The 27,948-nt window shown below is 40.5% G+C and overlaps 2 protein-coding genes across 7 annotated transcripts in view; one reads left to right on the forward strand and one right to left on the reverse strand.

Annotated features, from left to right (window-relative positions):
* Positions 1-11,548, forward strand: part of STRN3 (striatin 3) — a 131,024-nt gene extending 119,476 nt beyond the window's left edge. For 4 of the 5 annotated variants that reach the window (XM_017895875.1, XM_017895877.1, XM_017895876.1 and 1 more), the window contains 2 exons: positions 5,645-5,731; positions 5,813-6,469. In XM_017895875.1, the coding sequence (XP_017751364.1) occupies positions 5,645-5,731; positions 5,813-5,982 (257 nt within the window). In that variant the 3' untranslated portion in view covers positions 5,983-6,469. Of the gene's footprint in view, positions 1-5,644; positions 5,732-5,812; positions 6,470-11,457 lie in introns of those variants that run through there. The other variant, XR_001889926.1, reaches the window with a different exon arrangement.
* On the reverse strand, positions 10,657-27,695 carry COCH (cochlin). Of its 2 annotated transcripts, none has more exons than XM_017895879.1 (12): positions 27,557-27,695; positions 27,181-27,237; positions 27,050-27,097; positions 24,424-24,580; positions 23,199-23,332; positions 22,658-22,720; positions 21,351-21,395; positions 21,113-21,260; positions 17,187-17,290; positions 16,212-16,438; positions 15,518-16,034; positions 10,657-11,650 (listed from the first exon to the last, which is right to left on the reverse strand). In XM_017895879.1, exons 2-12 carry the CDS (start codon positions 27,212-27,214, stop codon positions 11,475-11,477), a joined length of 1,653 nt encoding a protein of 550 aa, XP_017751368.1. In that variant the 5' UTR covers positions 27,215-27,237; positions 27,557-27,695; the 3' UTR covers positions 10,657-11,474. The 2 variants fall into 2 exon arrangements, with proteins under 2 accessions (XP_017751368.1, XP_017751369.1); XM_017895880.1 differs by having other exon boundaries at positions 27,530-27,559.
* Between the last annotated feature and the right edge of the window lie 253 nt (positions 27,696-27,948).

The following is a 27,948-nucleotide window of genomic DNA, read 5'->3' on the forward strand; positions in this document are numbered from 1 at the left end:
CNNNNGTAATTATTTACAGTGTAACATTTGGGGTAATCATAATGGAGAAACATTTTTAAAGAAAAAGTATAATACCTTTACTATTAACAAAAATATAATTGAAAGGAAGGACTTTTTTGGTTAATCCTCATAAAATCTCTGCAGTGTATCTATATTCAGCAAAGACGGTAAATTATTTTTAATTCAGAAATAAGAGAAATTAAGACTCAACAGTTTTGCTTAAGTAGAAATTATGAAAAGGGTTCATATTTTAGTGTTATGAAAACTAAAATATTTCACCTCTCCTTGTTAGCATTTTTCCTAGATAGTCACTGGAGGTCCATGATAAGTAGTTCTGTGCATGGTATTTAGACAGTGGGACAGAACTGAAAAGAAGGATTATTACACTCTAGCCTAGGACTTTACAGACAAATAGGTACTTGCATATTGCATGTTCTTTCCACACCCATATGAGTGTTTTTATTAACTGTGTGCCATATATCTGCTTGAAATACAGATTAGAGGGATACAGGCTCTAGGATGATGTCTGGTGGACCACCAATTTCAAATCACCTTTATCAAATCAGGAATTGACATGATTGAAACTGGGCTTTTAGTGCGTATGCGGACCAAGCTCTTTCTAGGTTAGCTTTAAGCATAGTCTTTCAGTGTCACAACCTAGTCTGTGTGTTCTTGCCAAGGCTCCCTTTCTTGGTGTTCCTGAATTACAGTTTTTGTCTCCCTGTCTCCATGTGATTGTCAAAAGCTCTCACTTGCCTTTTCCAGAATTGGCAGATACTCCTAAATGAATTCTTTTCTTTGGTTTTTCTGGTTTTCGATGGAAGGATTGATCTGAACAACCCAATAAATTACTATTGGTAGCAGAACTGTCTCTCTCTCTCTCTCTCTCTCTCTCCCTCCCTCTCTCTCTCTCTCTCCCCCTCTCTCTCTCTCTCCCTCCCTCCTCCCCTCATCTTTCTGTTTCTCTCTGTCACACACACACACACACACGCCCTTTTGAGTTATATGAAACTATGAGTTGTCTTCAGATGTAGTGGTTTTTTTTTTAGACAGAGTTTCATTCTTGTTGCCCAGGTTGGAGTGCAGTGGCACAATGATGGCTCACTGCAACCTCCGCCTGCGGGGTTCAAGCGATTCTCCTGCCTCAACCTCCTGAGTAGCTGGAATTATAGGCATCTCATTCCACGCCTGTCTGATTTTTTATATTTTTAGTAGAGACGGGCTTTTATCATGTTGGCCAGGCTAGTCTCGAACTCCTGACCTCAGGTGATCCGCCCACATTGGCCTCCCAAAGTGCTGGGACTATAGGCGTGAGCCACTGTGCCCGGCCTGGATATGGTGTTTTCAAAGAAGTTCTTTAAAAATTCATTTAATTGTGGTAAACTAGATTGTCCCCATAACTGCTATTTCCGGTTAGCTAAGTTGTTTTTAATAGAGTATTATGTTATAAAATGAGTAGTAAATTTATTGAGCGTTTATGTCTGAAACATGATAGAACTTTATGCTATGAATAGGCTCAATAAATATTTAAATCAGTAAACCATTTTAATGAAAATTTTCTCAGCATTTTGTGTTCTATACTGCACTGGATACTATCATGTATAAGATGTGGTTCCTGATTTCTGTGGGCTTGTCTAGAGGAAATAAGAGGGGGTGCGGGAGGGTGTGCGCAAGATGCTTTGCCTTAGGAATGGAAGGGTGTTTTGGGTTGGTTTGTTTTTAAGTGAAGGAAGTGGTAGTAGGAAGTTATGGGTAAGGGGATATTTTGAGCAGAGGCACGGTGGTAGAAACTTTCTAAGGAACAGAAGTTTCTTATAGACAAAGCCAAAGACAAAGTTTGAGGAAGGAAAATAGAATCTATTGAGGAGGACTTTTAGAACCAGGTTAAGAATATTGAATTTTGTCTATGCTGTATATGTGGGAACTACTAAAATATTTGAACAGCAGGGGCTTGGCAAAATTGGTTTAGAAAATTAATCAAGTCACATTTTGCACTATATGAGAGATTCTTGACTTTAAAGGATTTAGAGTTTTCAATTTCTACTATTTATTTCAGAGAGATTTTCAGGGCCCATGATTTCTAAAATTTTGGTAGAGGTACAAATTCAAGTTTCCTATGCTGTGTCTGAAAGACTTAGGGAGTGAGTGATTCTGGAAGGACCTATAGTATGAGTGAGGGATGTGGAGGAGTGGGAGGAAGATCTTGTATCAGTTGTGGACTCATTCATTTAGCAAAATGTGTAGACTATCTGCCATATTCTTGGCACAGTTCTTGAAGCTTGGTGAACAGAATAAAATGTCCTGTCCTCTTGCAGCTACACACTAGTGGTATATTGTCTATTCTGTGTGAGACATTGTTCTATTTTATTTACATATGTTAACTCATTTGTTCTTCTAATAACTCTATAAGGTAGATATAGTACTATTATTATGCCCATTTTACACATGAGGTTGAAAGGCTTAAAGAAGTTAAGTGACTTGTACAGTATTTAAACTCACACAGTTTGTTTCTGTAGTTCACATTTGACATCTTTATTTTCTCTCCATTTGATAGAGGCCCACAATATTAGCCAGTGAAAGGGCTTAAGGTGCCAGGGAGGGGAGAATGGGCATGTGCAGTGGCATGTGTCCAGCCTTTATTTCTTTAGTGATAGGAGGAAAAAATTAGGATTAGTATTGGTAGACTATTAGCAGAAGCATGAGGCCAAAATGAAATTGGTGAGATGTGAGAAGCTGCAGGTGTATGTTAGTGAAGGAGAGGTCCTAGTTACTGGAAGGGGTCAGAAGCTTTGTGATTTATGTGGTCACCAGTGGAAGCCCAACATACAACTTGATCCAGCATTGTAGTCTCTATTCATGGTCCATCTGAAGGGATTACTCACATTTTGAAGTGATTTTGTGACTCTGTGGAGAAGAAGGGTTAACTCTCAATTGACTTAAGATAATCAGGGTGAGGGTTAGTTTAGTGCACAGGTTGGAGAGCTGGAGTTAAACTTAGAAAATTATAGCATCCTTAAAGAAATGTGTAGCTCTTGTATTGGAAAAAAGTCTTTTGGTTTAGAGATGTTAAACTTAGGAGATAGAGGATCATTCTCAAGAGAGAAGCTTGAACTAGATCTGTGAATTAAAACACCATCAAGGCTAGGTGTGATGGCTCATGCCTGTAATCCCAGCACTTTGAGAGAATGAGGCAGTAGAATCGCTTGACACCAAGAGTTTGAGACCAGCCTAGGCAACAATACGAGATTCTGTCTCTACAAAAAATTTAAAATTAGCCAGGCATGGTGGCATGTGCCTATAGTTCCAGTTACGTGGAGGGTTGCTTGAGCCCAGGAGTAAAGTTGCAGTGAGCCATGATGGTGCCACTGTACTCTGGCCTGAGTGACAGAGCAAGACCCTGTCTCAAGAATACAAATAAATTTTAAAACTAAAACTTACCATCACAGATTTAACATAAGGAAAGCTAATGATACTTGGTATTTAACCCCTAATATTTTGAAAGTATTGTCATGGAGGCCAACCATTTTATACGCTGTGGTCTTTTATAGGAATTTTGAGAGGAGTCGATTCTAGAACTGGAAGATGAATTGTGTTGAACTAAACTAAATTGACGATAGTTTGTTGAAGACTTTTCTGTTCTTTGGGCTAGCAGAGTAGAATTTCTAAGACTATTTTGTTTGTTACTCTTAGTATTAATGAGAAATAGTTGTGGTTTGAAATGAGAGACTTTAATTTTGTCTTAAATTTTGACTTTTTTAGAAATTTTGTCTTCAACTGATAAGTAATAGTTCTGGAAAGTGACAGGACATTTTTTCTTTTTTGAGACAGAGTTTCACTCTGTCACTCAGGCTGGAGTGCAGTGGCATGGTCTCAGCTCACTGCAGCCTCCGCCTTCTGGGTTCAAGGGATTCTCCTGTCTCAGCCTCGCTAGTAGCTGGGATTACAGGTGCTCACCACTGCACCTGCTAATTTTGTATTTTAGTAGAGGCAAGATTTCACCATGTTGGCCAGGCTGGTCTTGAACTCCTGCCCTCAGTTGATCCGCCCGTTTCGGCCTCCCAAAGTGCTGGGATTATAGGCATGAGCCCCTGCCTATTACTTTTATAGGTTTTTTGGAGTGTATTTTGCACATTTTATTATGTTGTGGTTTTGTATTGAGGTCAACAGCTATAGCCCCATTACAAATAATAAAACTAGACTTCTTTCATATCTTAGTGTAGAGTATCATCATTGGGACCAGAGGTATGGCTAATGATTATAACTAGAATTTTGGAAAAGCCTCTGTCTTTCATTAGGGACATACCAGGCATTTGAGTAATAAAGACTCATTGCTGAGTGAAAGGAGAGTAACTTATAAAAGTATCAGTATTTCTATTTTATTGCCTGCCTAGTGAATCAGTTTCTAATGCTTTCTATCCATCCAAAGCATGTATTGCCATTGCAGGATGCCCTTGCCCCAAAGTATTTGTGCAATACAACTTTGTATTCACAACTTGTCTTTTAAATTCTACTTTCTATTGAATTCCATTTGCTTGCCAAATCTTCACTGAAGATACTAATTAAGTCACATTTTCCAGAGCAGCGTTTTGTTAATGTCTGGGGAATCTAGAGTTATTTGTTTACCTCCTTTCTTTTTTAGAGTATGTAAAATGATTTTATTTCAAAGGATAAGTGAACTGAACTTGATAATGGAATGTTTAGGTAGAAATATATTTTTTGGTGATTTAGTTTTGTTAGCCCAGTATATAAAATAGTCTTAAGGTCTTTCACTGACACTTCTCCTTCCTTCTCCCCTCTGCTCTCCTTCCTTCCCCTCCCCTCCCCTTCCCTTCCCTTCTTTTCTTTCTTCTCTTTTCTCTTTCCTTCCCATTTTCCTTTCCTTTCTTGACAGCATTTCTCTTTGTTGCTCAGGCTAACTAGAGTACAGTGGCCACTCACAGGCACAATCATAGTGCACTGCAGCCTTGAACTCCTAGGATGAGGTGATTCCCCAGCCTCAGCCTCCTGAGTAGCTTGGGACTACAGGCACACCTCACCACACTTGGCTTATTTAATTCCAGTTTACATGATCTTAAGCCTTTGATGCAATCCATTGTCATTGCTTTACAGTGTCTATCAGATATTGTCAGATACATGTTACACAGATGTCTTTTTTAGGAGTAATTATCAGAGAAAGTTCTGCATTCGAATTAAAATGGTCTTGAAAACATTACTGTAGTGGTGGATGTACTCTTAAAACATTATATTAAGTGAAAGAAGCCAGACACAAAAAGCCACATATTGTATGAGTTCACTTATACGAAGCATCCAGAATAGGCCAGTCTATAGAAAGAGTTGATTAGTGGTCGAGGTTGGAGGGACAAAGAGGAGTGACTGCTTAATTGCATATGAGGTTTCCTTTTCCAGTGATGAAAATGTTCTGAACTCTAGAGAATGGTGATGGTTGCATAACCCTCTGAATGTTCTAAAAGACACTGGATTGTGTACTCAAATGTTTACAGTGGTAAATTTTATGTTGTGTATATTTTACTACAATAAAAAAGTTGCTATAATGATTGTTTTATGTCGATGCTATATTGTAGTTTCTGTTCTCTCATTATTAGTATTTGTGAAAACTTAATCCGTTCTGTTATGTTTTGTTTAGGTAAAATGATCCATTCTATGGTAGCTCACTTGGATGCTGTTACAAGTCTAGCAGTAGATCCTAACGGAATCTATTTGATGTCTGGAAGTAAGTCTTAAAGTCCTGTACTGCCCACAAACTTTATAAAAGATTGTTACTCAGTAACAAATTTTATTTGTTCTTTTACAGGCCATGACTGTTCCATCAGATTATGGAATTTAGACAGCAAGACATGTGTGCAAGAAATAACAGCTCACAGAAAGAAACTGGATGAATCAATTTATGATGTTGCTTTCCACCCGTCAAAAGCATATATAGCTAGTGCAGGAGCTGATGCCCTTGCCAAAGTATTTGTATGAATCAACAAAAACTTGCATCGTAACAAGATTTGCTTGGACAGAAAGAGGGTCTGCATCACTGCCATCAAAAAGGTTACTGATATGACACTACATGTGATCTGCCTGGTGAAAGCTATTTGGGGCAGGTACAAATTGGTGGAAATCACACCTTAATGTCAAGCTCATTAAGTTAACTGTAATTACTGTATTTTGTGGGACAAAGAAAAAAGGACTCCAGTATTTGTGGCCTGTACTGGATATGAACTGAGCGTATGTCTGTTTTTAGGTGTCTTTAAGCCAATGTGGAGTCTGATCTTTCAAAAAAGTTTTTTTTTTTTTTTTCTTTTCTTTTCTTTTGGACTCTGTGTGCTGCCTTAGGGTTAGGAATGTGGTGCTCTTGTTGGGGGAAGTGAGCTCCAAGAGTAGCTTTTTTTCATCTCTTAGTGATTTTCTGTTTATCGGTTTGAATGCCACAGATTCCCTTTTAACTTTTTTGCTTTAAAAAAAAGAAAAAAAACGAAAATTAACTTAAAATATTTAGCATTCGTTGCACAAATGTTTGATAATTCTAGTTTTTATAAGTCTTTTATATAATTTAGCCTTGCACAACAGGCTCAAGATTGTATGAAGTTTTTCTGCATTTACAACCCTAAACCAGAATCCAGACCCGCTGCCCTGTAACACCACTTTCTGTCCTTCTTTTGCCAATCAGCTCAGAAGTCCTTCCATAAAGATGCTAAATAATTTCATCATCACATAAATGTCTTGCATAAACCAAGGACTATTAGTGTATTAATGAAAACAGTGGGTTTAGTACTCCAACATGACACTCTTAAAGAAAAAAAAACACTAATCTTGGCTCCTATCACTATGTGATATTTTGACATCTTACTGTATTACAAGTTTATTTATCAAAGGATTATCCAATCTTGCTAATGGCCTTATATTTTATTTCATTTTTGTTGGTCTTTATATCCTTTTATTAATGTGCTAAAAACCTGTATATCTATGTCGGAAATCTTTGAATTAGTCTAAAATAGACTAAAAAATGGAATATTTATAGTTTTAAACATACAAACCAAGATGTTCCCTTATAGATATGTATCTTGTTTACCATGATCCCAACAAAACTAACTTGTTAAAAATATTTGAATAAATTTCATTTTGCTAGTACAAATTAGGATACAAACAATAGTTGAATCAGATACACGAAACATGCTGTGTTTTGACTAGTTATCCTTGTTTATTTTTTTAGATGTGCTTAATTTTATGTGTAACTAAAGATTTTGTTTTGTAATGCATGTTAGACAATTAAAGTATTTTTTCTTAGTCTTCCAAGAGAACTTTTCTGATCAGTTGCGAGTTTTGATGAGTTTTTAATGGTTCTTGTTTTACAACTATGAATCAGCATTTTAAGATTGTACCACATAGCAAACATACACTGTTGAAATATAATGTATATAAATGCATTAATAAATAATATTAATTTTACGTGTATGTTACTGTTGGTACATATTTTGTGTTGACATAATAAGTGCAATACTTTACTCTCCGTAACTTAAACTAGGAAATGGAGATTTCTTAGTGAGTCCCTTCATTTTTAGCGCTGTTTTTCAAACTTTGTACTACTTATTGACCGTATTCTATATAAGAGTAGATCGACTAAGCACTATTAATAATGTCTAAGTATTTCACCCACTATGAGCATTAAATAAAAAACTGTCCACTTACATTATGCAATTCAAAATAACCCAAAAAAGCACCAGATGCATTACAAATAATTTGCTTTCGACAACCTGTTCAATTGAATTTCAGTAATGGCAGGTTGTTCCTTTTGCCATACCTGTTTCCACAAAAAAATTCAGCAAGAATAACTACATTGAATATTAGCTTAGTTGGTGCAAAAGTAATTGTGAGTTTTGCATTTCTGGCAAAAACCCCTGTTTAAAAGTTGTCTTATAAAATAATGTTAAACATTAATATTTTAAACTTGTCTTCAACTAAGGTGATATCCTTTGGTCTTTGAAGGAATTGCAGATGAAATTAGAAGGGAACACTATAAAATTATGTGTCAATTCACTTGAATGCTTGCGCTGTTGCTGGGGGAAAAAAACTTACATTGTGACATTAGAAATTTGTCATCTACCATAAAAAACTAAGTGGAATTTCCGTCCATTGATGGAAACTAAAACTTTTCAAGTTTTTTTTTTGGTTTGAGATGGGAGTAGAGTTTCACACTTGTGCAACTGGAGTGCAATGGTGCAATCTCAGCACACTGCAATGCTCCGTCTCCCAGGTTCAAGTGATTCTTGTGCCTCAGCCTCCCAGGTAGCTGGGACTACAGGCATGCGTCACCATGCCTAGTTAATTTTGTATTTTTAGTAGAGACAGGGTTTTACCATGTTGGTCAGGCTTGTCTCAAAGTCCTGACCTCAGGTGATCCACCTGCCTCGGCCTCCCAAAGTGCTGGGATTACAGGTGTGAGCCATTGCATCCAGCATATTTTTTTCACCATTTTTTTTTTTTTTGTCTTTTTTTTTTTCTTTCTTTTTTTTTTGAGATGGAGCTTCGCTCTGTCCCCCAGGCTGGAGTGCAGTGGCGCGATCTCCGGCTCACTGCAAGCTCCGCCTCCCGGGTTCACGCCATTCTCCTGCCTCAGCCTCCTGAGTAGCTGGGACTACAGGCGCCCGCCACCGCGCCCGACTAATTTTTTGTATTTTTAGTAGAGACGGGTTTCACTGTGGTCTCAATCTCCTGACCTAGTGATCCACCCGCCTCGGCCTCCCAAAGTGCTGGGATTACAGGCGTGAGCCACCGCACCCGGCTTTTTTTGTTTTTCTGAACTGAACGTTAAACTAAAGAACAAATTAAAGGGGATACTTTTCTCCTCTTCTGTTTCTTCTTTTTTGAAATAAATAATAAGCTTTTCCAAAGCTAGAATTGTTTCTAGCAGCTGTTCCAACCCAGTACATTACCATTGATCTGAAATGTGATGATTATTGGAATGCATAAACATTGATGTATTTGGGAATGTATTAAAACTGAAATGGATAAAAATTAGTATATATATTTTGTTCTTACCTCCTTTGGTTGTATTTTTCTCTGCAGTATTTAGTCTCTTTGGAAGAGACTAAAAGTATGCACAAATAATGTCTTATTTTCATTATGTGTGCTTCCATTTGACACATGGGAAATTGATTTCACTATTAAATAGTACTTTATACAAATCTTAATATGTTGATTTCTTCCCTCAATAGTTAATCATATTCTGCCTCTCATATTTCATGTTGTTTTTTGCATTATTTCAAACTAGGTAACATCCGTTGAAGACTAACATTGCATTTAATGCATTAAGTTATAAATGGGCTAGCATATTTGAAATCTAAGCATGTTTGCTTAGGTTGGATTGTAATACATCCTTCCTTTTTACTCTCTGTCCCCTGTAAATAACCTTTATCCTGATTATGTTTACTTATAAAATTATTGATAGTAACCTACGGTTCTGATTTCTGCTCTCTTGCTGCTATTCCTTGGTTACTTCAGGTGACTCAAAACTTGGTCCTTTATAAAATTAAAAAAACACTTTCTTAAAAGGGCTAATGACTGGTAGCTGGGTTTTCATTAAAGCTTAATTTTCCAAGGGGTTGTACTCCTAGCTGAGAGTTTTCGGTTTACTTACTGGGGAAAAAAATCATATTATGCTAAACCCAGTTTTTATGATGTTTAATTAAAATTATCCTTGTTACATGATTTAGTCACGTTTGAAGCATTTTATAAAGGGGGAGGTTGTCTTCTGAAACTCCATTTTCAAATTCAAATTTTATGTAGTGAAAAGGCAATTCCAGTTCAGTTTTCCCTGCATGTAGTCCTTTTATTCCTCTTACGCAGGGTATAAAACTGTAAGACTCAAAAGATTTACTGGAGTATATTATTCTGACTGTTGAACACCTTTTTCAGGGGGCCTAGGTGGATGAGAGGAGGAGATAGGACCCGTCTTTAGAAAAGACAGGCAAGATGGGATGATAGAGCACCTCTTTCTTTTGGGAGAGGCCTTGGTGAGCTAATCATCTAAGTCATATTAAGGGAGTCCTGATGTTCTCCTTTCATAGGGACCAACTTCACAAGCATTTTAAAGTAAAAATGATGGCAATCACAAAACATTTCTGGTGAAGCAAGTATTCAAAAATATCTTAGACTGTTTAACCAGGTAGTCGCTGTGTATAATGTCTAGAACAGTAGGTATTCAATAAACTTGTGTCTTTTTGTTTTTTTATTTTGGAGATAGGGTTTTGCTCTGTCACCCAAGCTGGAGTGCAGTGGTGTGATCATGGCTCACTGTAGCCTTGACCTCAGCTCAGGCAGTCCTCCCACCTCAGCCTCCCAAGTAGCTCGGACTACAGGCATGCACCATCCCACGCAGCTAATTTTTTTTCTCTTTTTTGTAGTCAGGGTTCTCACTGTTGCCCAGGCTGGTCTTGAATTCCTGGCCTCAAGCAGTCCTCCCGCTTCAGCCTCCCAAAGTGCTGGGATTACAGGCATGAGCCACTGTGCTTGGCCTCAATAAATAATTGAATCAAAGAAAAAAATATTCTTGGTATTAATACATGATTTAAAACACAATTCAGATTGGTCTTTCCACATGGATTTTTACCATATCCTCAGGGGAGACACTTGCAGTAATAAAAGTAAGCCAGCTTACAATCACTCACTAGCAGTTTTATTGCTTAAATATTCCAATTACATTATTTTTTTCTGCAGTTATTTGAAATGTCTTTAAATGTTTATAAGCAGTCAGTAAATACTTTACCAACTTTTAAGTACTTGGGTGACTTAGAATATAAGCCAAATATATCTATATACATATAAAATTAAGGAGAGAAACAGAAAATACCTGGCAATTCTGCTCTCTTAGTGTGATATTTTTAGTCATAAGTTGTTATAAAAACACACTACAAAAGCAGTTTGATACAGGACTCCTTTCTATACCCAGATTTTATAGTCTGCAGTAATAGCTAGCTATTGTTGATTGGTTTTAAGAAAATATCTACTTGGGTCAAAATATGTATACCTGAACCATGTTAAAGAGCTGTGTTCCATTTAAGTTTCTCTTTTCATTTTGCTTATATAATCAATACGGAATGGTTAGAGAAGGAATGTTGCTTTTGGTCTAAGTATCAGATTCTTTTATTGAGCTATGGAATTTGCATATCTATACATTTAGTAGGCATGGTTAGAACTCTTAAGGTTTTAATCCACATTATCTCCTCTTTCCTGAGTTTCTAAGGGCCATGATTATGAAGCCTCAGCAGTGTTTTTAACAAAGTACACTGTAAATTGTAACCAGAAGGCAGTGGCTTTAAAGGAGTGCTTATTTGCCTAAATGGCTGTCGACATATTTAATATAATAGTTTTGTATCTGATTCTAGTATGCTAAAGCATTTCAGTATTATGAGAATACAATTTATACACTGGATCCCCTTGTACTTTTTCTTTCAGTTGTCAAAATGTTACCATTATTGCTGGGATTCTAAGAAATCTCTACAAATGCCTCTGATGACATCAGAAACAATCGGTTCTAATCCTGTGAACTCTCTTGTGAAGAAAGCATGAGACTCCTTCGGTTTAGAAGCCATATCTTTCAGGTCATCCAGAGGTGCCCAAGCCACACCAACAGAGAAGATAGTGATTCCTACAATGGAAACATTTTAAAGTGAATTAAAAATCAAGTCTACCTAATATATAGAATTATGTCTATATGTTTTCCATACACTGTTACATAGTTGCAGCGAAAACTGCTTACTAATTTCTGGACAATTAAATCCCCCGAACAAATTAAGTTTTCACAGTCATTGTGACAAGAGGGGTCCAAACCAGAAACTCTGCTACATCTGTAACTCACCACATGAACAGGTAAGTCATGATCACTGATAAGAAATATTTGATAAAGTTCAACATCCATTAATGACAGAACACATGTAATAAACTAGGAATAGAAGAAAACTTTTAACCTGATCCACAGTATCTTTTCAAAAATCCTACAGCAGGCCGGGCGCGGTGGCTCAAGCCTGTAATCCCAGCACTTTGGGAGGGCGAGGCGGGCGGATCACGAGGTCAGGAGATCGAGACCATCCTGGCTAACATGGTGAAACCCTGTCTCTACTAAAAAATACAAAAAATGAGTCGGGCGTGGTGGCGGGCGCCTGTAGTCCCAGTCACTTAGGAGGCTGAGGCAGGAGAATGGCGTAAACCCGGGAGACAGAGGTTGCAGTGAGCTGAGATCTGGCCACTGCACTCCAGCCCGGGTGACAGAGCAAGACTCCGTCTCAAAAAAAAAAAAAAAAAAAAAAAAAAAAAAAAATCCTACGGTAAATGCAGATGGTGAAAATTTTCCAAAGTTGGCCTGCATCAAACAGTATACTGGAGGCAGAGTCACAGTCCATTAAAGCAAGAAAGAAAGGCACCAGAGATGGGATAAGTAAAAGGTAAAAGTGTTCAAAGGTTGTTTGAGGAATGGTGACTAGTCCTCTGATAATGACAAACCCTCTTCCATTTCAATCTTTAATACTGGCAAACTAATAATCAGAAAATGTCAGCCTATAATCCCAAAGCAAAACTAGTAAGTACTGTCCAAGAGGGGTCGGTATGAAACTGGAGTAATTTCTTCCAGTTACATTGAGGTATTCTATTTCCATTCACTTGAGTTACTAGAAGGCTTTTAGTACAACTGTACATTCAGTTAGGGTGATAATACATTGGTTGGATTCACACCCATCCCAATTGTAGAAGTTTTCATTTAATCTTTTTTTTTTTTTTTTGGAGACAGAGTCTGGCTCTTTCGCCCATGCTGGAGTGCAGTGGTACAATCAAGGCTCACTGCAGCCTCAACTTCCTGGGCTCAAATGATCCTCCTCAGCAACCCCATCCTCGAGTAGCTGGGACTACAGGTGCATGCCACCAAGCCCAGCTAATTTTTTAGTTTTTTTGTAGAGATGGGGTTTCACCATGTTGTTCAGGCTGGTCTTATCTCAAACTCCAGGGCTCAAGCGATCCATCTGCCTTGGCCTCCCAAAGTGCTGGGATTACAGGCACGAGCCACCACACCAGGCCTCATTTAGCAGATTCTTAGTGTAGAGTACCATCTATCTAATGCTGGGTGCAATTTTTTATAGCTTTTGGGGTTTCTGTAATAGTTTTCCTCTACGGATCTAAAGCTTCATCCCCCTTCTAGTGGTATACAGTGCTCAGAGTGGTAAACACCTAAGATACACAGCAGGTTTACATGATGTAAAACCTACTTGGAACAATTTCCAATTGTTCCAGTCTCCTTTTCCTGACTCCTACTCCCTGGCAAAAAAAAAAAAAAGTCAAAATATTTTTTTCCTCCCCCTCAGTTTTCCTCACTTCTTTTCAGTTCTACATTCTAGTTCAGATTGTTTAGCTCAAGCCCAGCATATAATTACAGTTTAAAAAAATAAAACAATCACACCACTGTACTCCAGGCTGGGCGACAGAGCAAGACCCTGAAAATAAAAACAGTTGTGATCTAACCCTAAAATCCTACCCTATTTTCTGGCCTTTGCAACTTTCAATATCACTAAGGGATAATTTTCATGAATCAATTTTGGTGTAGTCCAGCCTTCTGAAGTTTAATCAACCTAATCACTTTATAGCCTGAATACAATCCTGTTAAGTTCAGTAAGCTAAGTATTAAGGAATATGATAGTAATCAGGTCTTTACTTCACAGATTAGTTGCTGATGTATAAAAAATACTTTTTATGCCACGCGCGGTGGCTCATGCCTGTAATCCCAGCACTTTGGGAGGCCGATGTGGGCAGATCATGAGGTCAGGAGATCGAGACCATCCTGGCTAACACAGTGAAACCCCGTCTCTACTAAAAATACAAAAAATTATCCGGGCGTGGTGGCGGGTGCCTGTAGTCCCAGCTACTCGGAGGCTGAGACAGGAGAATGGCGTGAACCCGGGAGGCAGAGATTGCAGTGAGCCGAGATCGCACCACTGCACTCCAGCCTGGGCGACAAAGCGAGACTCCATCTTAAAAAAAAAACTTTTTATAAGCTAGATGTGGAACTTAAGTTGCATATCTTCTCTGTCTTAAGAATAATCTTTCATCAGTATCTGTAAAAATAGGTAAGTACATTGGCAGAGGTACTAATGTGTAGAAAGGAAAAAGGTTATGTCATTAGGAATTAAGTAGGGAAAAGGAGGTACAGAAGAGTATAAAAACAGCAAGTCCATTGATTCTTTCCTCCTGTCACTCAGTTATATCCTCAGAAAGGGAATCTTAGCTTTTTGTTTGTCTATTTGATCTCTAACACATTATGTTAATGTCCTCAGGAACGAGGCCTGTGCCAAAAGTAATATTAAGGCTGGGGTGAGGAAGAAAGAAAAAGAAACCCTTCTTATACCCTTTTATAACACCAGAGTGTGTTTTTATTATCTTAAGGGGAAGAAAAAAGGAAGGTTTTTTTTTCTTTTTGAGACAGAGTCTCACTCTGTCACCCAGGCTGGAATGCCATGGCACGATCTCAGCTCACTGCAACCTCAGCCTTCTGGGTTCAAGTGACTCATGCCTCAGCCTCCTGAGTAGCTGGGATTACAGGTGTATGTTACCACACCCGGCTAATTTTTGTATTTTTAGTAGAGACTGGTTTTTACCATGTTGGCCCAGCTGGTCTTGAACTCCTGACCTCAGGTGATCTGCCCACCCCAGCCTCCCAAAGTGCTGGAATTATAGGTGTCAGCCACTGCACGTGGCCAAGGGGGGATAGGTAAAGACTATAGGAGACCTTATCTCAGGAAACTCATGCCAGACAAAACTTGACTAAAATAAAAGTTAGGCTTGGGTGCGGTGGCTTATGCCTGTAATCGCAGCACTTTGGGAGGCCGAGGTGTGAGGAATGCTTGAGCCCAGGAGTTTGAGACCAGCCTGGGGAACAAAGTGAGACCCCCGTCTTTACAAAAAAAAAATTAAAAATTAGCCAGGCGCAGTGGCATATGCCTGTCATCCTAGCTACGTGGAAGGCTGACACAGGATTATTGCTTGAGCCCAATAGTTGGAGGTTGTAGTGAGCTCTGATCATGCCACTGCACTCCAGCCTAGTGACAGAGCAACAACCTGTTTCATACACAAGAAGGTTAGGATAAATTACCGAATGGCAGATTCATGGTAGGTTATAAGCTGGCTATCTGGAGATATAGTCCAAGTTTAAGCTAAATGTGAGCACCTGTAACATTTCCTTAACGTGACATGGTTCTCATGACAATTCTCCCAACAATACAGTGGTTAGGAATGTGGACTCTGGAGCCAGAATGCCTGGGTTTGGATCTTGGCCTTGCCACTTACTAGATGTGTCATTTCCAGGAAGTTTGTTTCCTTATCTGTAGAATGAGATTAGTAGGGCTGCTTTGACAGTTAATATTGGGTAAAGCTGCAGGTGTTTGTTCAATGAAATGCTTAAATTTTTATTTACTCCTAAAATTCACTGAACCATTTTTTTTCTGTTCCCTTCTCCTATAAAGAACAAGGACCTTACCTGCATCATGTGCAGCAGCTGCAGGGCCTTGGACATCATCATAGGACTGCCCATCTGTGACAATTACTAGGAAGTTCTTGTTGGGGCTCTCCCTTATAAGGCCAAACACATTTCTAACAGTAAAGGAAATGGCATCACCAGTAGCTGTTCCACCACTCATATAGCGGATGTTTCTGATAACAGCTAGGACATCCTCTTTGGTGCTATAGTCAGTGAAACTGAACTCCGTGCGCTGATCATAAGTAAACTGTACAGCAGCTATCTTGGCACCAATGTCCGAGATTTCAAAAGTCTTGGCTATGTTGGAAACAAACTCAAGCATGAGGCGGAAATTGCTATCTCCAACACTGCTGGAGCCATCAATTAGAAAGGCAATGTTCACTGAGTTATAACAGGTCTTGCTGCACATCATTTGTTCATGAGTGCACAGCTTCTGTACCAGAGGCTTTACGTATTTTGTGGTGCCAAACCAGTTGGGCATGTGGTAAGAGAAGAAGCCATTATTCCGACAGACAGCCTAATGGGGGAGACACATAAAAGATATCCAAAAGGATCAAAAGTTGTTTCTTCTTAAAACCTGTGGAAAATCCTGAATGTTACAAGTTAATCTAGATAACAGGCAGTCAGCACTGCACTTAGAGGTCCAAAATGGAATACCTATCACTGTAACAGAAGATGACCCTCACCACTTTACCTTGTCAACAAATGTAACATCCTGAACCATCCCCAGTTCTTCAGGAATAGGCTTGGCCACAGAAACTATAAATACATTGACACCAAACTCTCTGGCCACAATGCCTGCTTCCTCGATGTCATCAGAAGGCCAACCATCAATAAATACCACCACCACTTTGGGGATCCCTTTTCTTACTCCAGCATCTACTGTGAAGAATTTCTGAGCAGTATGCTTCAAGGCTTTTCCTAAATTTGAAAAAGAAGCAAACAAGTAGCATTTACCACTGCTCAAACCACATTTCTGTTTCCCTGTAGCATTTGATGCTGCAAAGTTTAAAAATTATACATAGAACTGGCAGGGGGGCGGGGCACACACAAAAAAGAATTATATAGAACCCAGTTCTATAACAGATGCATCAGCTGGAAAAGTTTAATTATCTACCAGGTCTATTTTTTTCTCTTCACAAACCATATTATTTCCCCCTCTACCTCCTAGAAGCCTCACATTTGCTTATCCCACATCAATTGCCAGTTAGAAACACAAAACTGATTCCCACTTCTGTGCACGTGCTCTCTATGTAGCCCTTTGGTGACTGATTAGTGCCTCTAAGAAGTCTCTCTTCAGAGTCAACAGTAGTGCTACTCTCATTCTTTCTGCCAAGTCTGCATTCATTAGATAAGTCTGTTGATCTTCACTTCTTTTTAGCATTAAAAGAGATACTTCTCCAATGTTATATATCTAGCCAGTCCAACATATGAGAATTCTAAATCACCATGCTTTATATTTTTAAAAATAAGAAATATCAACACACTTTGGTATACTTCCCTTATACATTGAAAATTTATCTCAGATGATCAAATGCAGACCTAGCCAAGATTTCAGTTCCAGGAGGATTTCACATCTGCTCGTATAAAATAGCATAATACTGTTTTACATGTCTGATCACTGATAACCCTCTCCTATATTACTTCCCAGGTATTGAAGTCTACTTACCTGTATTGGAATTACCCCCTCTGAAACCTACTTCCTTTATGGCAAACAAAACATCTTTGGCTGATGTAAAGTTTTTCAAGTAAAATTCTATTTTGGGATGTTCACTAAGTGGAAGAAAGAAAATGTTATTCAGGGAGAATTAAAAAGGTAAAATAAGCAACATTACATGCCTTAAAAAACAGTTTTAAAACCAGACAACACACAAGTTTCTTTCTTAATTCCACAGTACATAGTCAACTAAAGCACTGCATCCTTACTTGAATTATTGGGGATATTTCAGAGGTGTAACAAAGAATTGCCATATTGAGGATTTATTATATTCTGGGTAATAAGTCAAAAGCGTAACACATGTATAACCTCATTTCATCATAGCTCTATAAGGTTGGAATTATCCCAATTACGTAAATGAAGAAACTGAGGCTCAGAGCATTTAGGGAGTTTGCCTGATGCATTTAAGTTGCACAGCTGCATTTTAAGTTCAGGTTGTCTGGTTCCAAAGTCCACGCCTAAACTATACGAAGAACTTGAAATCAGGTTTGGCTCAGAGCCTTGGGTTTAACAGAAGTCCGCAGAATTGGGCACCAGGTAGCTAAACTAAATTAGGAAGTGGCTGGGTGTGAAACTAGGGTCTGTTCCATCATGGGACCCAGAGGCTCTAAGTAGTGTGGATCTATTAACCCAGGTCTCTCTGTTTAGGAGAAACAATTTCATTGATGTGATGGTCAGCATTTTTTTTAAAGGGAAAAAGGTGAAATGAATTATAAAGTTACAATATTGAGTTTTTCTTATGATGACAGTGACATTTGTGGACCTTAAAATTATGTGTATTGTAAGAGTTTAGCCATCTCATTTTCCTATATTTAATATTAAAGGAATTTCAGCTCACTTTTATATAACTACTCTGTGTTCATCAGAGACTGTATTGAGTATAAACAACCAAAGCACAATCTGTTGTGTTTAGATTCCAGATGAGTCAGTATTTCATAGTGCAAAATTTTAAGATCTTAGCATTATCAGTAGCTATTTTATTCAAGATTTTTTCAGGGAGAAGTATAACACTGACTGCATTTCTGCACACATACCTGATGGTATATTGGGTCATAAAATCAGATTTCATGGGTTGAAAACCTTTTCACTTGTGGTCACTTTTCAACTATCCAGATTATGACTTAGGAAACTAGTCTCATTTTTGTATCCTTAATGATATGTTCTGTCCTTTAACTTGACAGGGTTTATCTATTCTAATAGTCTTTCTGAAACAGAAAAACTACAAACCAGGAAGTTACAAGAAGCTAGTCTTTGTATGAGTCTACAAGGTAATGAAGCATTCATCTTCAAAAAGAATTGGGTCAAAATAGTCAGAAAAAAGTATCAGACAAAAAGTATTGCAGGGGAATTTGCCTCATGGGATGTTAAAATGTGCAAGAAAACTATGATAATTAAAGAAGTGTAGAAAAAATATGTAAGGATTAGCATAAGAATCAAAGAAATAGACTTGCTCAAACTCAGGTATAAATATGATACCATAAGTCAATGAAACAAGGAACCCATTTTTTTAAGGGTGAGAGACAAATGGTTAAATTATATAAAAAGAGTTAAATTTTCTTCTCACGCCAAAAAAATTCTATCTAAACTAAGAGCAGAGCCACTTGTAAAAAATAACACAGATGAAATGCAAATTAATATTTGTAATAGCATTGTTTATACACCCTTATACACTGCTGATAGTAGTTTAAACTAGTTCACCTTTCTAGGAAGCAAATTTGCTATTTATTTATTTGTTTTTTTAGAGATGGGGTCTTGCTCTGTTGTCCAGGCTGGAGTGTAGTGGTGCCATCATAGCTCTCTGCAGCCTTGAACTCCTGGGCTTGAGATCCTCACACCTCAGCCTCCTGAGCAGCTGGCACTACAAGCATGAGCCACTGTGCATGGCTCAATTTCACTATTTATATCAGAGGCTTTATGTCAGAACCTCACTTCTAGAAATCTAATGTGATAAAATAATCAGAGATGGGCACAAAGATGATATAAGGATGTTCATCACAGTGTAGTGTGTAATGTAGTAAAAAAACAATAAAAGAATGGCTAAATAATTATGCAGAGGAATATTATGAAATATTTTTGATGAATATTTGTGATATGAGAAAATGCTCAAAATACTAAAGGATGAAAAAAACAGGATGCAAGGCATTTTTTATAGTCTGAGCTTTTAAAAAATAATACAGTCAAATATTTCCTTAAAATACTGAAGGGGCCAGGCATGGTAGCTCACACCTGTAATCCTAGTACTTTGGGAGGCTGAGGCAGGTGGATCACCTAAGGTTAGGAGTTTGAGACCAGCCTGGCCAACATGGTGAAACCTTGTCTCTACTAAAAATACAAAAATTAGCCAGGCATGGTAGTGCACACCTGTAATCCCAGCTACTCAGGAGGCTGAAGCAGGAGAATCGCTTGAACCTGGGAGGTGGAGGTTGTAGTGAGCAGAGATCACGCCAATGCATTCCAGCCTTGTTGACAGAGCAAAACTCCATCTCAAAAAAAAAAAAAAAAAGTACTGAAGGGAAATAAAACATTTTATGGTAATTATCTCTAGGGCATATGATTTAGGGAATTTCTTTTTTTTGTGCTTTATGTATTTTCAAGCTTTCTACAATGAGCATATTCTATTTCTAAAAGCTAAATATATATTTTTTGTTTGTTTGTTTGAAACAGAGTCTTGCTCTGTCACCCAGGCTGGAGTGCAGTGGCGCGATCTCAGCTCACTGCAAGCCCCACTTCCCGGGTTCATGCCATTCTTCTGCCTCAGCCTCCTGAGTAGCTGGGACTACAGGCACCCGCCAGCACTCCTGGCTAATTTTTTTTGTATTTTTAGTAGAGAAAGGGTTTCACCATGTTAGCCAGGATGGTCTCGATCTCCTGACTTCATGATCTGCCTGCCTCGGCTTCCCAAAGTGCTGGGATTACAGGCGTGAGCCACTGTGCCTGGCCAGCAATTAATAAATATTTTTAAACGAATGAAATAGAAAGGTCATGCTTCAGATCACCAACCAAGAGAATATGGAAAGAGCTAAAAAGCATAACAGAATAGGGAGGTGGAATAGACATATCACTGCTTCTTCCTTCAGAAAAGAGAAATTAGGAATTGAGCAGAGTAGATAAGCAGAGGTGACTTCTGTAAGCAACATGACTCTCCAATCTACCTTCTTGTTCTTATATAGATAGCACACAGTTTTCTAAATTCTTTTATTCCAAAAAGAAGGCACTCAGAACTACTCAGTCTGCCCAGGCAGTCTTAGATCCTGAACTTACAGTTTAGGAATCCAGTGTGTCCATAACTCAAAATGTTTATACTGAACTGACATGTACCCACTAAAAGGACTGATCATTTGTCATCATTCAAGACATCATTGAAATCTCCTCTCATTTTATTTATTTATTTTTGAGACATAGACTCTGTGTTGCCCAGGTTGGAGTGCAGTGGTGCAATCTTAGCTCACTGCAACCTCTGCCTCCCAAGTTCAAGTGATTCTCCTGCCTCAGCCTCCCAAGTAGCTAGCATTACAGGCGCATGCCACCACGTCTGGGTAATTTTTGTATTTTTAGTAGAGACTGGGTTTCACATGTTGGCCAGGCTGGTTTCAAACTCCTGACCTCAGGTGATCCACACACCCACCTTGGCCTCCAATGTGCTGAGATTACAGGCATGAGCCACTGCACCCAGCCTCATTTGATTTTGAATGTATCCAACACAAAGAAGTGATCAATGTTTGAGGTGATGGATATGCTAATTGCTCTGATTTGATCACTATACATTGTATGTATGAAACCATTACTATGTACCCCATAAGTATATATAATTATTATGTGTCAATTACAAAATAAATACATAATTTTTAAAAAATCTCCCATTTTAACAAGGTTGGTACCTGGCTTGAACAAGGCCCACATGTGGTCCTTCTGTTCCAATTCCCAACATTAGAGCCACTTTTCCAACAAAATTCTTCTGTAAATTAAATCGGCGCTGCCCAATATTAAAGCTTCCATCAATCAGAAATGCAATGTCTGCTTTACAATCTGCGAACAACCAAACCAGTCCCCTTGTTAGCAGTCTCAGGAGGAGGGAGGGAAAATGCTGCCTTCCCAAATGGAGATCTTGATTCTTACCTTTATTGCCAGTTTTCTTCTCAGGTGTTTTCTTTAGTCGTTTACCTGAAATAAAAGATGCACTTGGCATTAACAAAAGGAAGACAGTTACATAGCAAGAAACCCACATGGGGAAAAGCTCATAACAACAGAGTGCCATTCGCGAAAGGACTTTTTTAAAAAAATTAATTTCCTCAGGATTTTCTGGACTAGGGAAAGCAATGACTCAATAAATAAACAAATCAGTATGTAGGCCTACATATTTGATATGCCTCTAATCCAGGACTTTGATACCCCAAACCCACAGGTGACGCAGGAACTCAACATTAGATCCTAATGTTCTTAATATCTTTGACTTTAAAACTGCCATAGTCATACAAAAAGGGTTCCCTGGCTATTTCTTTCTTTTCTTTTTTTTTTTTTTTTGAGATGGAGTCTTGCTCATCGCCCAGGCTGGAGTGCAATGGCGCGATCTCGGTTCACTGCAAGCTCCGCCTCCCGGGTTCACGCCATTCTCCTGTCTCAGCCTCCCGAGTAGCTGGGACTACAGGCACCCGCCACCTCGCCCAGCTAATTTTTTGTATTTTTAGCAGAGATGGGGTTTCACCGTGTTAGCCAGGATGGTCTCGATTTCCTGACCTCGTGATCTGCCCGCCTCGGCCTCCCAAAGTGCTGGGATTACAGGCGTGAGCCACCGCGCCCGGCCCTATTTCTTATAATAGACACACATTCCTTATTCACATGATAGTGCAGTAATTAAAGGAATTTAATGAAACAAACGGAACTGGAAGTTCATGGTATTTGACCAGTTCTTAGGCGTGGTTTATCAAATCTGGGAGTAAATAGGACTTTAAGAGAATTATTAGCCTGGGTGCAGTGGCTCATGCCTGTAATCCCTGAACTTTGGGAGGCTGAAGTGGGCGGATTGCATGAGGTCAGGAGTTCAAACCAGCCTGGGCATCATAGCTAGTCCTCTGTCTCTACAAAAAAGTAAAAAAAGTAGCTGGGTGTAGTGGCATGTGCCTGTAGTACCACCTACTCAGGAGGCCAAGGTGAGAAGGTTGCTTGAGTCTAGGAGTTTAAGGCTGCAGTGAGCTATATGATTGCACCACTGCACTGCAGCCTGAGCAATAGAGGGAGCCCCTGTCTTTAAAATATACACATAAAATTGAATGTTTCTATATGTAATATACCAGTAAACTTAAGACATTTGCTTTGTTTCTCTTTAATACCAAATTTCTTTAAGCAAAGCTTCTACCAACAACACATTTATTCATAACTTCCAAATGCTGTGCTGGCAACTAGGAGATAGGTTTCATAGTTCATACCTGTTGGTGGATTTGCTGTGGACACGGCTTGTCCTGTGGCCTCCTGTGTACTACTTTTGCCTTCTGTTAAAATAAAAATAAGCTTATTTTTTTCCTTTTCCTTCTTTACCAAAGTATTATGAACCTAATTTAGGGCTCTCTACGATGACAAATGTAATAGGGTAATGGTGATTGTAGTTATAAACATCCTACTGCATGCTAGTTTCAGAGAACCAAAATGCTTATCCATTATATCTTCAAAGGATCATCAAAAATGAATTTAGTAGTTTTTCAGTTCCTTGGTAAGTGTCCGGGCATTCTGACAGCAGATAATTCAAGTTTCTATTGCCATCATCTGCCAGTAAGATTGTCTTCTATTCACCGATATTTGGCTTCAGTGGGTACTTGACCCCTCAGTCTAACCTACAGTTTACCTCTATAGGTCAGCTTCAGTCTTGATCACAGGTTTTTCCATCAAGGTTAAAGAGGCTGAGCTAAAAAAAGCAGAAAACTTTTGGGGTGTGGGCGAATATTACAGAATGAGAATAGTAATTATACCTACTAGTTACTGTGAAAGAAGCAGACCATCTAGAAAGCATTTGAGACTGGATGCCATTGGCATCTACTGAGGAATAGTTTTCTCGGCCAGGTAGGCTGTAGACTCGTACAGGTCCCCCTGAGTTGCTGATTACTCCCCTGCAACACAAGAATAGCAGCTGAGATGCTATCCACACTTTTTTCAGGGCATCCCACTGACTTATAGTGCCATGTTGTATCTATTGCTTTGATTAATCAAGAAAATAGCTTATCAGGGAAGTCATCTAAAGATTCTGCTTATTTTGTTTATTTATTTATTTATTTGTCTGATGGAGTCTCGCTCTGTAGCCCAGGCTGGAGTACAGTGGCGTGATCTCGGTTCACTGCAACCTCCACCTCCCGGGCTGCGATTCTCCTGCCTCAGCCTCCCAAGTAGCTGGGATTTACAGGCGTGCGTCACCACGCCTGGCTAATTTTTGTATTTTTAGCAGGGATAGGGTTTCGCTATGTTATCTAGGTCTTGAATTCCTGACCTCAAGTGATCTGCCTGCCTCAGCCTCCCAAAGTGGTGGGATTACAGGCATGAGCCACCACTCCCAGCTGCTGCTAGCCTTTTAAAAACTTGCTTACACAAGAACAAAATTTGCCTGGAAAAAATTGTTTTGTGCTGTCGAACTTCCTAAGTGTTGATAAGAACACATTTGTAAAATCCCGTTACCTACAACTTAGAAATTCAGAGCACCAAACAATTTTCCTAAGATACTCTCTTTAACTACATGCCCTTGGACTGAAATGTTTTTAGGAGTATTATACTGGCTATTCTACTACAGGATAGCTTGGCACTTGCTAACAATAGTCACCTGGGGCAAGATACTTGACAACTCTGAGTTCAGTTTATTCATCTGTAACTGGAGTAAAATTCTACCTACCTTGTCAAGTTGTGGTGGAAGTTAAAACAATAGCTGGCACATAGTAATAACTCAGTAACATATCACATGATTAGGAATGTTTTGGAATCACAGCAATCTAGCCATCAAGAAGTAATGCAATTTGCCTTTTGTGAGAAAGCTTTCCATGTGTATTTCGTGTTTCAAGCATATCCAGGAGAACCTTGAAAATATATCCATTTTCTGTGACCACAATGGCACCAAAAGAAAGAATGCAGGGAAGAAAGGGATCCAGATGGCTAAAGCAGGAAAGGAAATAATCATGTTTGCATTTCTCTCCCACCCTGGTGTGTTTGGGCTTACCTGTGGACAGCAGCCCCACATATGCTCGATACAGAAGCATATACTATGTTCCCATACACAGAGAATTCATCAAGAGGGCAGCCCCCTGGGCAGAGGACATCTGCTTTCTCTTTCCTGATGTCCAAGCCTCTGGTAAAACATGTGATAGCAATGGGAGCTGAAGAGAAAGGAGATAATATTGTAAGCATTCTTAGGACTTCTTGGGGCATAGTGGTGGGGAGACTACCGTGTGAGATTTAAGTTTTACTTCCCTAATTTCTACTCTTCTAGTTATGAATATTGACTTATATATCATTCCATACCATTCTGGATTTTGGCAAACCACAAGGTTGTTTTCCAATTTAATATAGTCCCCAGCCACTGTAAAAGTCTAATGTGAAAGTTCTGGGTTTTTATTTTGTTTTTGTTTTTGAAATGGGGACTCGCCAAGTTGCCCAAGCTAGGCTCAAATTCCCAAGCTCAAGTGATCCATCTCTACCTTAGTAGCTGGGATTACAGGTGTGCCACTGTGCCTGGCTTTTCAGTTCTTAATCAGATTGGAAATACATAATTGGAACTATATCTGAAGTAGAAAATAAAGGCCATTTAATACTTATTAATTATAGAAATACAAAAAATCTTGGCTGGGCTTTGTGACTCATGCCTATAATCCCAGCACTTTAGCAGGCCAAGACAAGAGGATCTGCTTGAGTCCAGGAGCTCAAGACCAACCTGGACAACATAGCGAGACCTCATCTCTTCTAAAAAAAAAAAAAAAAATTTTTTTTAAATGGCCACACATGGTGGTGCATGCCTGTACTCTCAGCTACTGAGAGGCTGAGGTGGGAGGATTGCTTGAGCCCAGGAGTTCAAGCTTACAGTGAGCTATGATTGCATCACTGCACTCCATCCTGGGTGACAGAATAAGATCTTGTCTCGAGAAGGAAAAAAAAATTTTTTTAATCTCAACTTTGATGACACTGTGTACATAGTTGCTTGAGGTAAAAATAGTAAATCTGGATCGAGCTTTTGTGGAACATTTTCATAGACATGTGCACAAATCAAAGCCATCCTTTCCTGCATAGGACCATTTATCTTAGCCTACAAATGCAGATCCTTAAAATCACACATTAAGGAAACCAACAAAAAGATGTTTAGATTCACAGAAAGTTATTTAACTCGATTGTTCATTTTATAGATGAGAAAATTAAAGCCGTGGGGTTAATTTGCCCAAACAACATTCTACAACTCCTGAAGGACAGAAAACAGAAAAGTGAATCCCTTCAGAATAGAGCATTTTTATCTTAATTGAACCTGATTATTTCTGCTCCAGATCTGTCCAAAGAGATTTATCAAGGAGTGAATGCATTTTTAGAAAGCACTGTTAATATTCTCAAGTTTTACACAGTCAACCTAACAAAGAATCAAAGTTTTTACTATAAATGATGCTAGGAAGAGACAAGCTCTTGGCATCAAGTAACAACATAATACAACACGTTAATTTGTGAATTTACTGTCGATACTAAATTGAGATTAATGTTATTAAATGCTATTTTTCAAACATGGGAAACTGTAGTTATCCAAACCTTTCTAAAACATGTATTAATTTCAAAAACCTTTTTTCCAAGGCAGAGGAATACTTTCTGGTCATACTGTCCAACTGAATACCTTGCATGTGACAAACACCCTCCTCTGTGCCCTTTGTGGTGACAGGTACCCTGGGCTTTACATTCCAGGGAAGAGAAGGAAGGATGCAGGCGCAATGCCCATTTCTTAGTTCTGAAACAGTCTGGAGAGCTGAGAGGTTAAAATCCTTACCCCCAAACAGCCTCATACCTATCATCAAACAGCCTTAATCATTCCTCCCGTTTTCCGCTGAGGTGGGGGCGGCATCAGAATCCCGTGCCGAGACCGACCGCCTTTAGTTGCGAACACTGACTTTTGTTAAGTGGAGCGGGAAAAATACAGCCATGTGGGATACTTACCCTCATTCCTACTTTCAAGGAAAACAAACGGTAGCTCTTAGAAAAGAGTTGCCTTTTACACTGTAGAAAATACACCAAACCACACACCCATACCCGGACCTCCACACGTGGTACAAACTTTTTAGACTCTCACGTGTAGAATGAGACCGCAAGTGCTTCTGATTATAGGGGTTACACCTAGAAACATAGCTAGCGAGTCAAACAAGGTGGGACAGCGACGTTCGCCTCCCTCTCTCTTGGCTACTGCAACCTCAAGTCGGGTCTGGGCGGCTTCTCCTCCACCCCAAACGCAGCGGAGCCCGGGACGGGTGCGCCCCTCGGTGAGACTCAAGGAGTCCTCCTTCCTTGACCTCCTGCTGCCGGCGCACAGCGGGCCCGGGGTCTGGAGCTGTGGGTGGGACTGGAGGAGGCGTTCTTCCTAATGCTCTAGGAGAACGTCCCCCCACCGGACCCCAGAGGCCCCCTACCATGGGAGAAACAGGTGAGCAAGAGCAGATCGGCTGCAGGGGTTAACGCGGGCGCGCCACGCGGCGGCTCCAACCTCCGCGCCTTCCATCTCGGGCTCTCTGGCCGAGGCCCAGGAGGCTGGATCTGAGTCCCGTTTGTACCCGCGGGGCTCAGCCCCTGCGACCGCCTGGACGCACCCCAGCTCCCCGACTCACCGGCTCCCTCGCTGCCCGCGGGCCCCGGCAGCAGCAGCAGACACACACCTGCGAAGAGAAAAGCGCGAGGGCTGGCTCCAGCCTCCACCCAGCGGAGCAAGGGGCCGGGGTCGTCAGGGGCGCGCACCCACCGAGGCTGAGAGCCGGGATCCAGGCTGCGGACATGGTGACTGGGAGGCTGCTTAGACCTGGGAGAGAGGGAGAATGCAGGTAAGGCCAGGTTGCGGGAGGCCCCGCGCGTCACCTCAGAGCCCCGCACCCCTCGGACCCCCGGGCGCGGCGCAGAGGAGAGAAGACACCGACGACCCGCTGCTTCAGGCCAGTGCCCCTCTAGGTCTGGAGGAGGCGCCTCGGCGGCAAATCGAACCAAGCCCAGGATCGGTGTGCAACCCCGCACCGCGGGGAGGCGGGGGCGCCAGTGCGAAGACAGGGTAGGAGCGACAAAGAAACAGGGACAGAGGCGTCAGGGATCCCTCTCACCCGCGCCCGCCGCCCGGGGCTCCGCACCTGTACGAGATCCACCCGGCTGCGCCCGAGTGCGGAAGCCACAGCCCCCGCGGCCGCTATAAAGGCTGGGCCGCGCGCATGAGCACTATGCGGGGGGCGCGGGGGGGAGCGGGAGGGCGCGGGAGCGGATCCCCTGGGGCCCGGCGGCGACCTTTCAGCTCCGCCTTCGCCCCCTGCCGCCCCGGGGTGAGGCCGGCGCGGAGGCGCCTCCTCCAGCAGCGCGGGCTTGGCCACCTGGACGCGGCGCCGGTCCCTAGAGGGGGCACGAAGGTTCCCGCGCCGGCGTCTCAACGAGTGCGGAAGGCCGGCGGCCCCGACGGCGGGAGCAGCGGCCTTGCCAGCCCAGCTCTGCGGGGACCAGGGCTGCTGAGGCAGCGGCGGCAGCTACGCAC

This window comes from Rhinopithecus bieti, unplaced genomic scaffold (assembly GCF_001698545.2).
Source record: "Rhinopithecus bieti isolate Rb0 unplaced genomic scaffold, ASM169854v2 scaffold_21703, whole genome shotgun sequence".
NCBI lineage: Eukaryota > Metazoa > Chordata > Mammalia > Primates > Cercopithecidae > Rhinopithecus > Rhinopithecus bieti.

Bases quoted from the DNA above. Each gene is read 5' to 3' on its own strand.
- COCH (XM_017895879.1), bottom strand. From the start codon at position 27,214: ATGTCCGCAGCCTGGATCCCGGCTCTCAGCCTCG. The intron at 23,333-24,423 runs GTAAGCCCAAAC...CTTGTGTTGCAG, and splicing joins TGTGGGGCTGCTGTCCACAG to GGGAGTAATCAGCAACTCAG. The intron at 21,396-22,657 runs GTATGAACTATG...CTTTTATTTCAG, and splicing joins CACAGCAAATCCACCAACAG to GTAAACGACTAAAGAAAACA.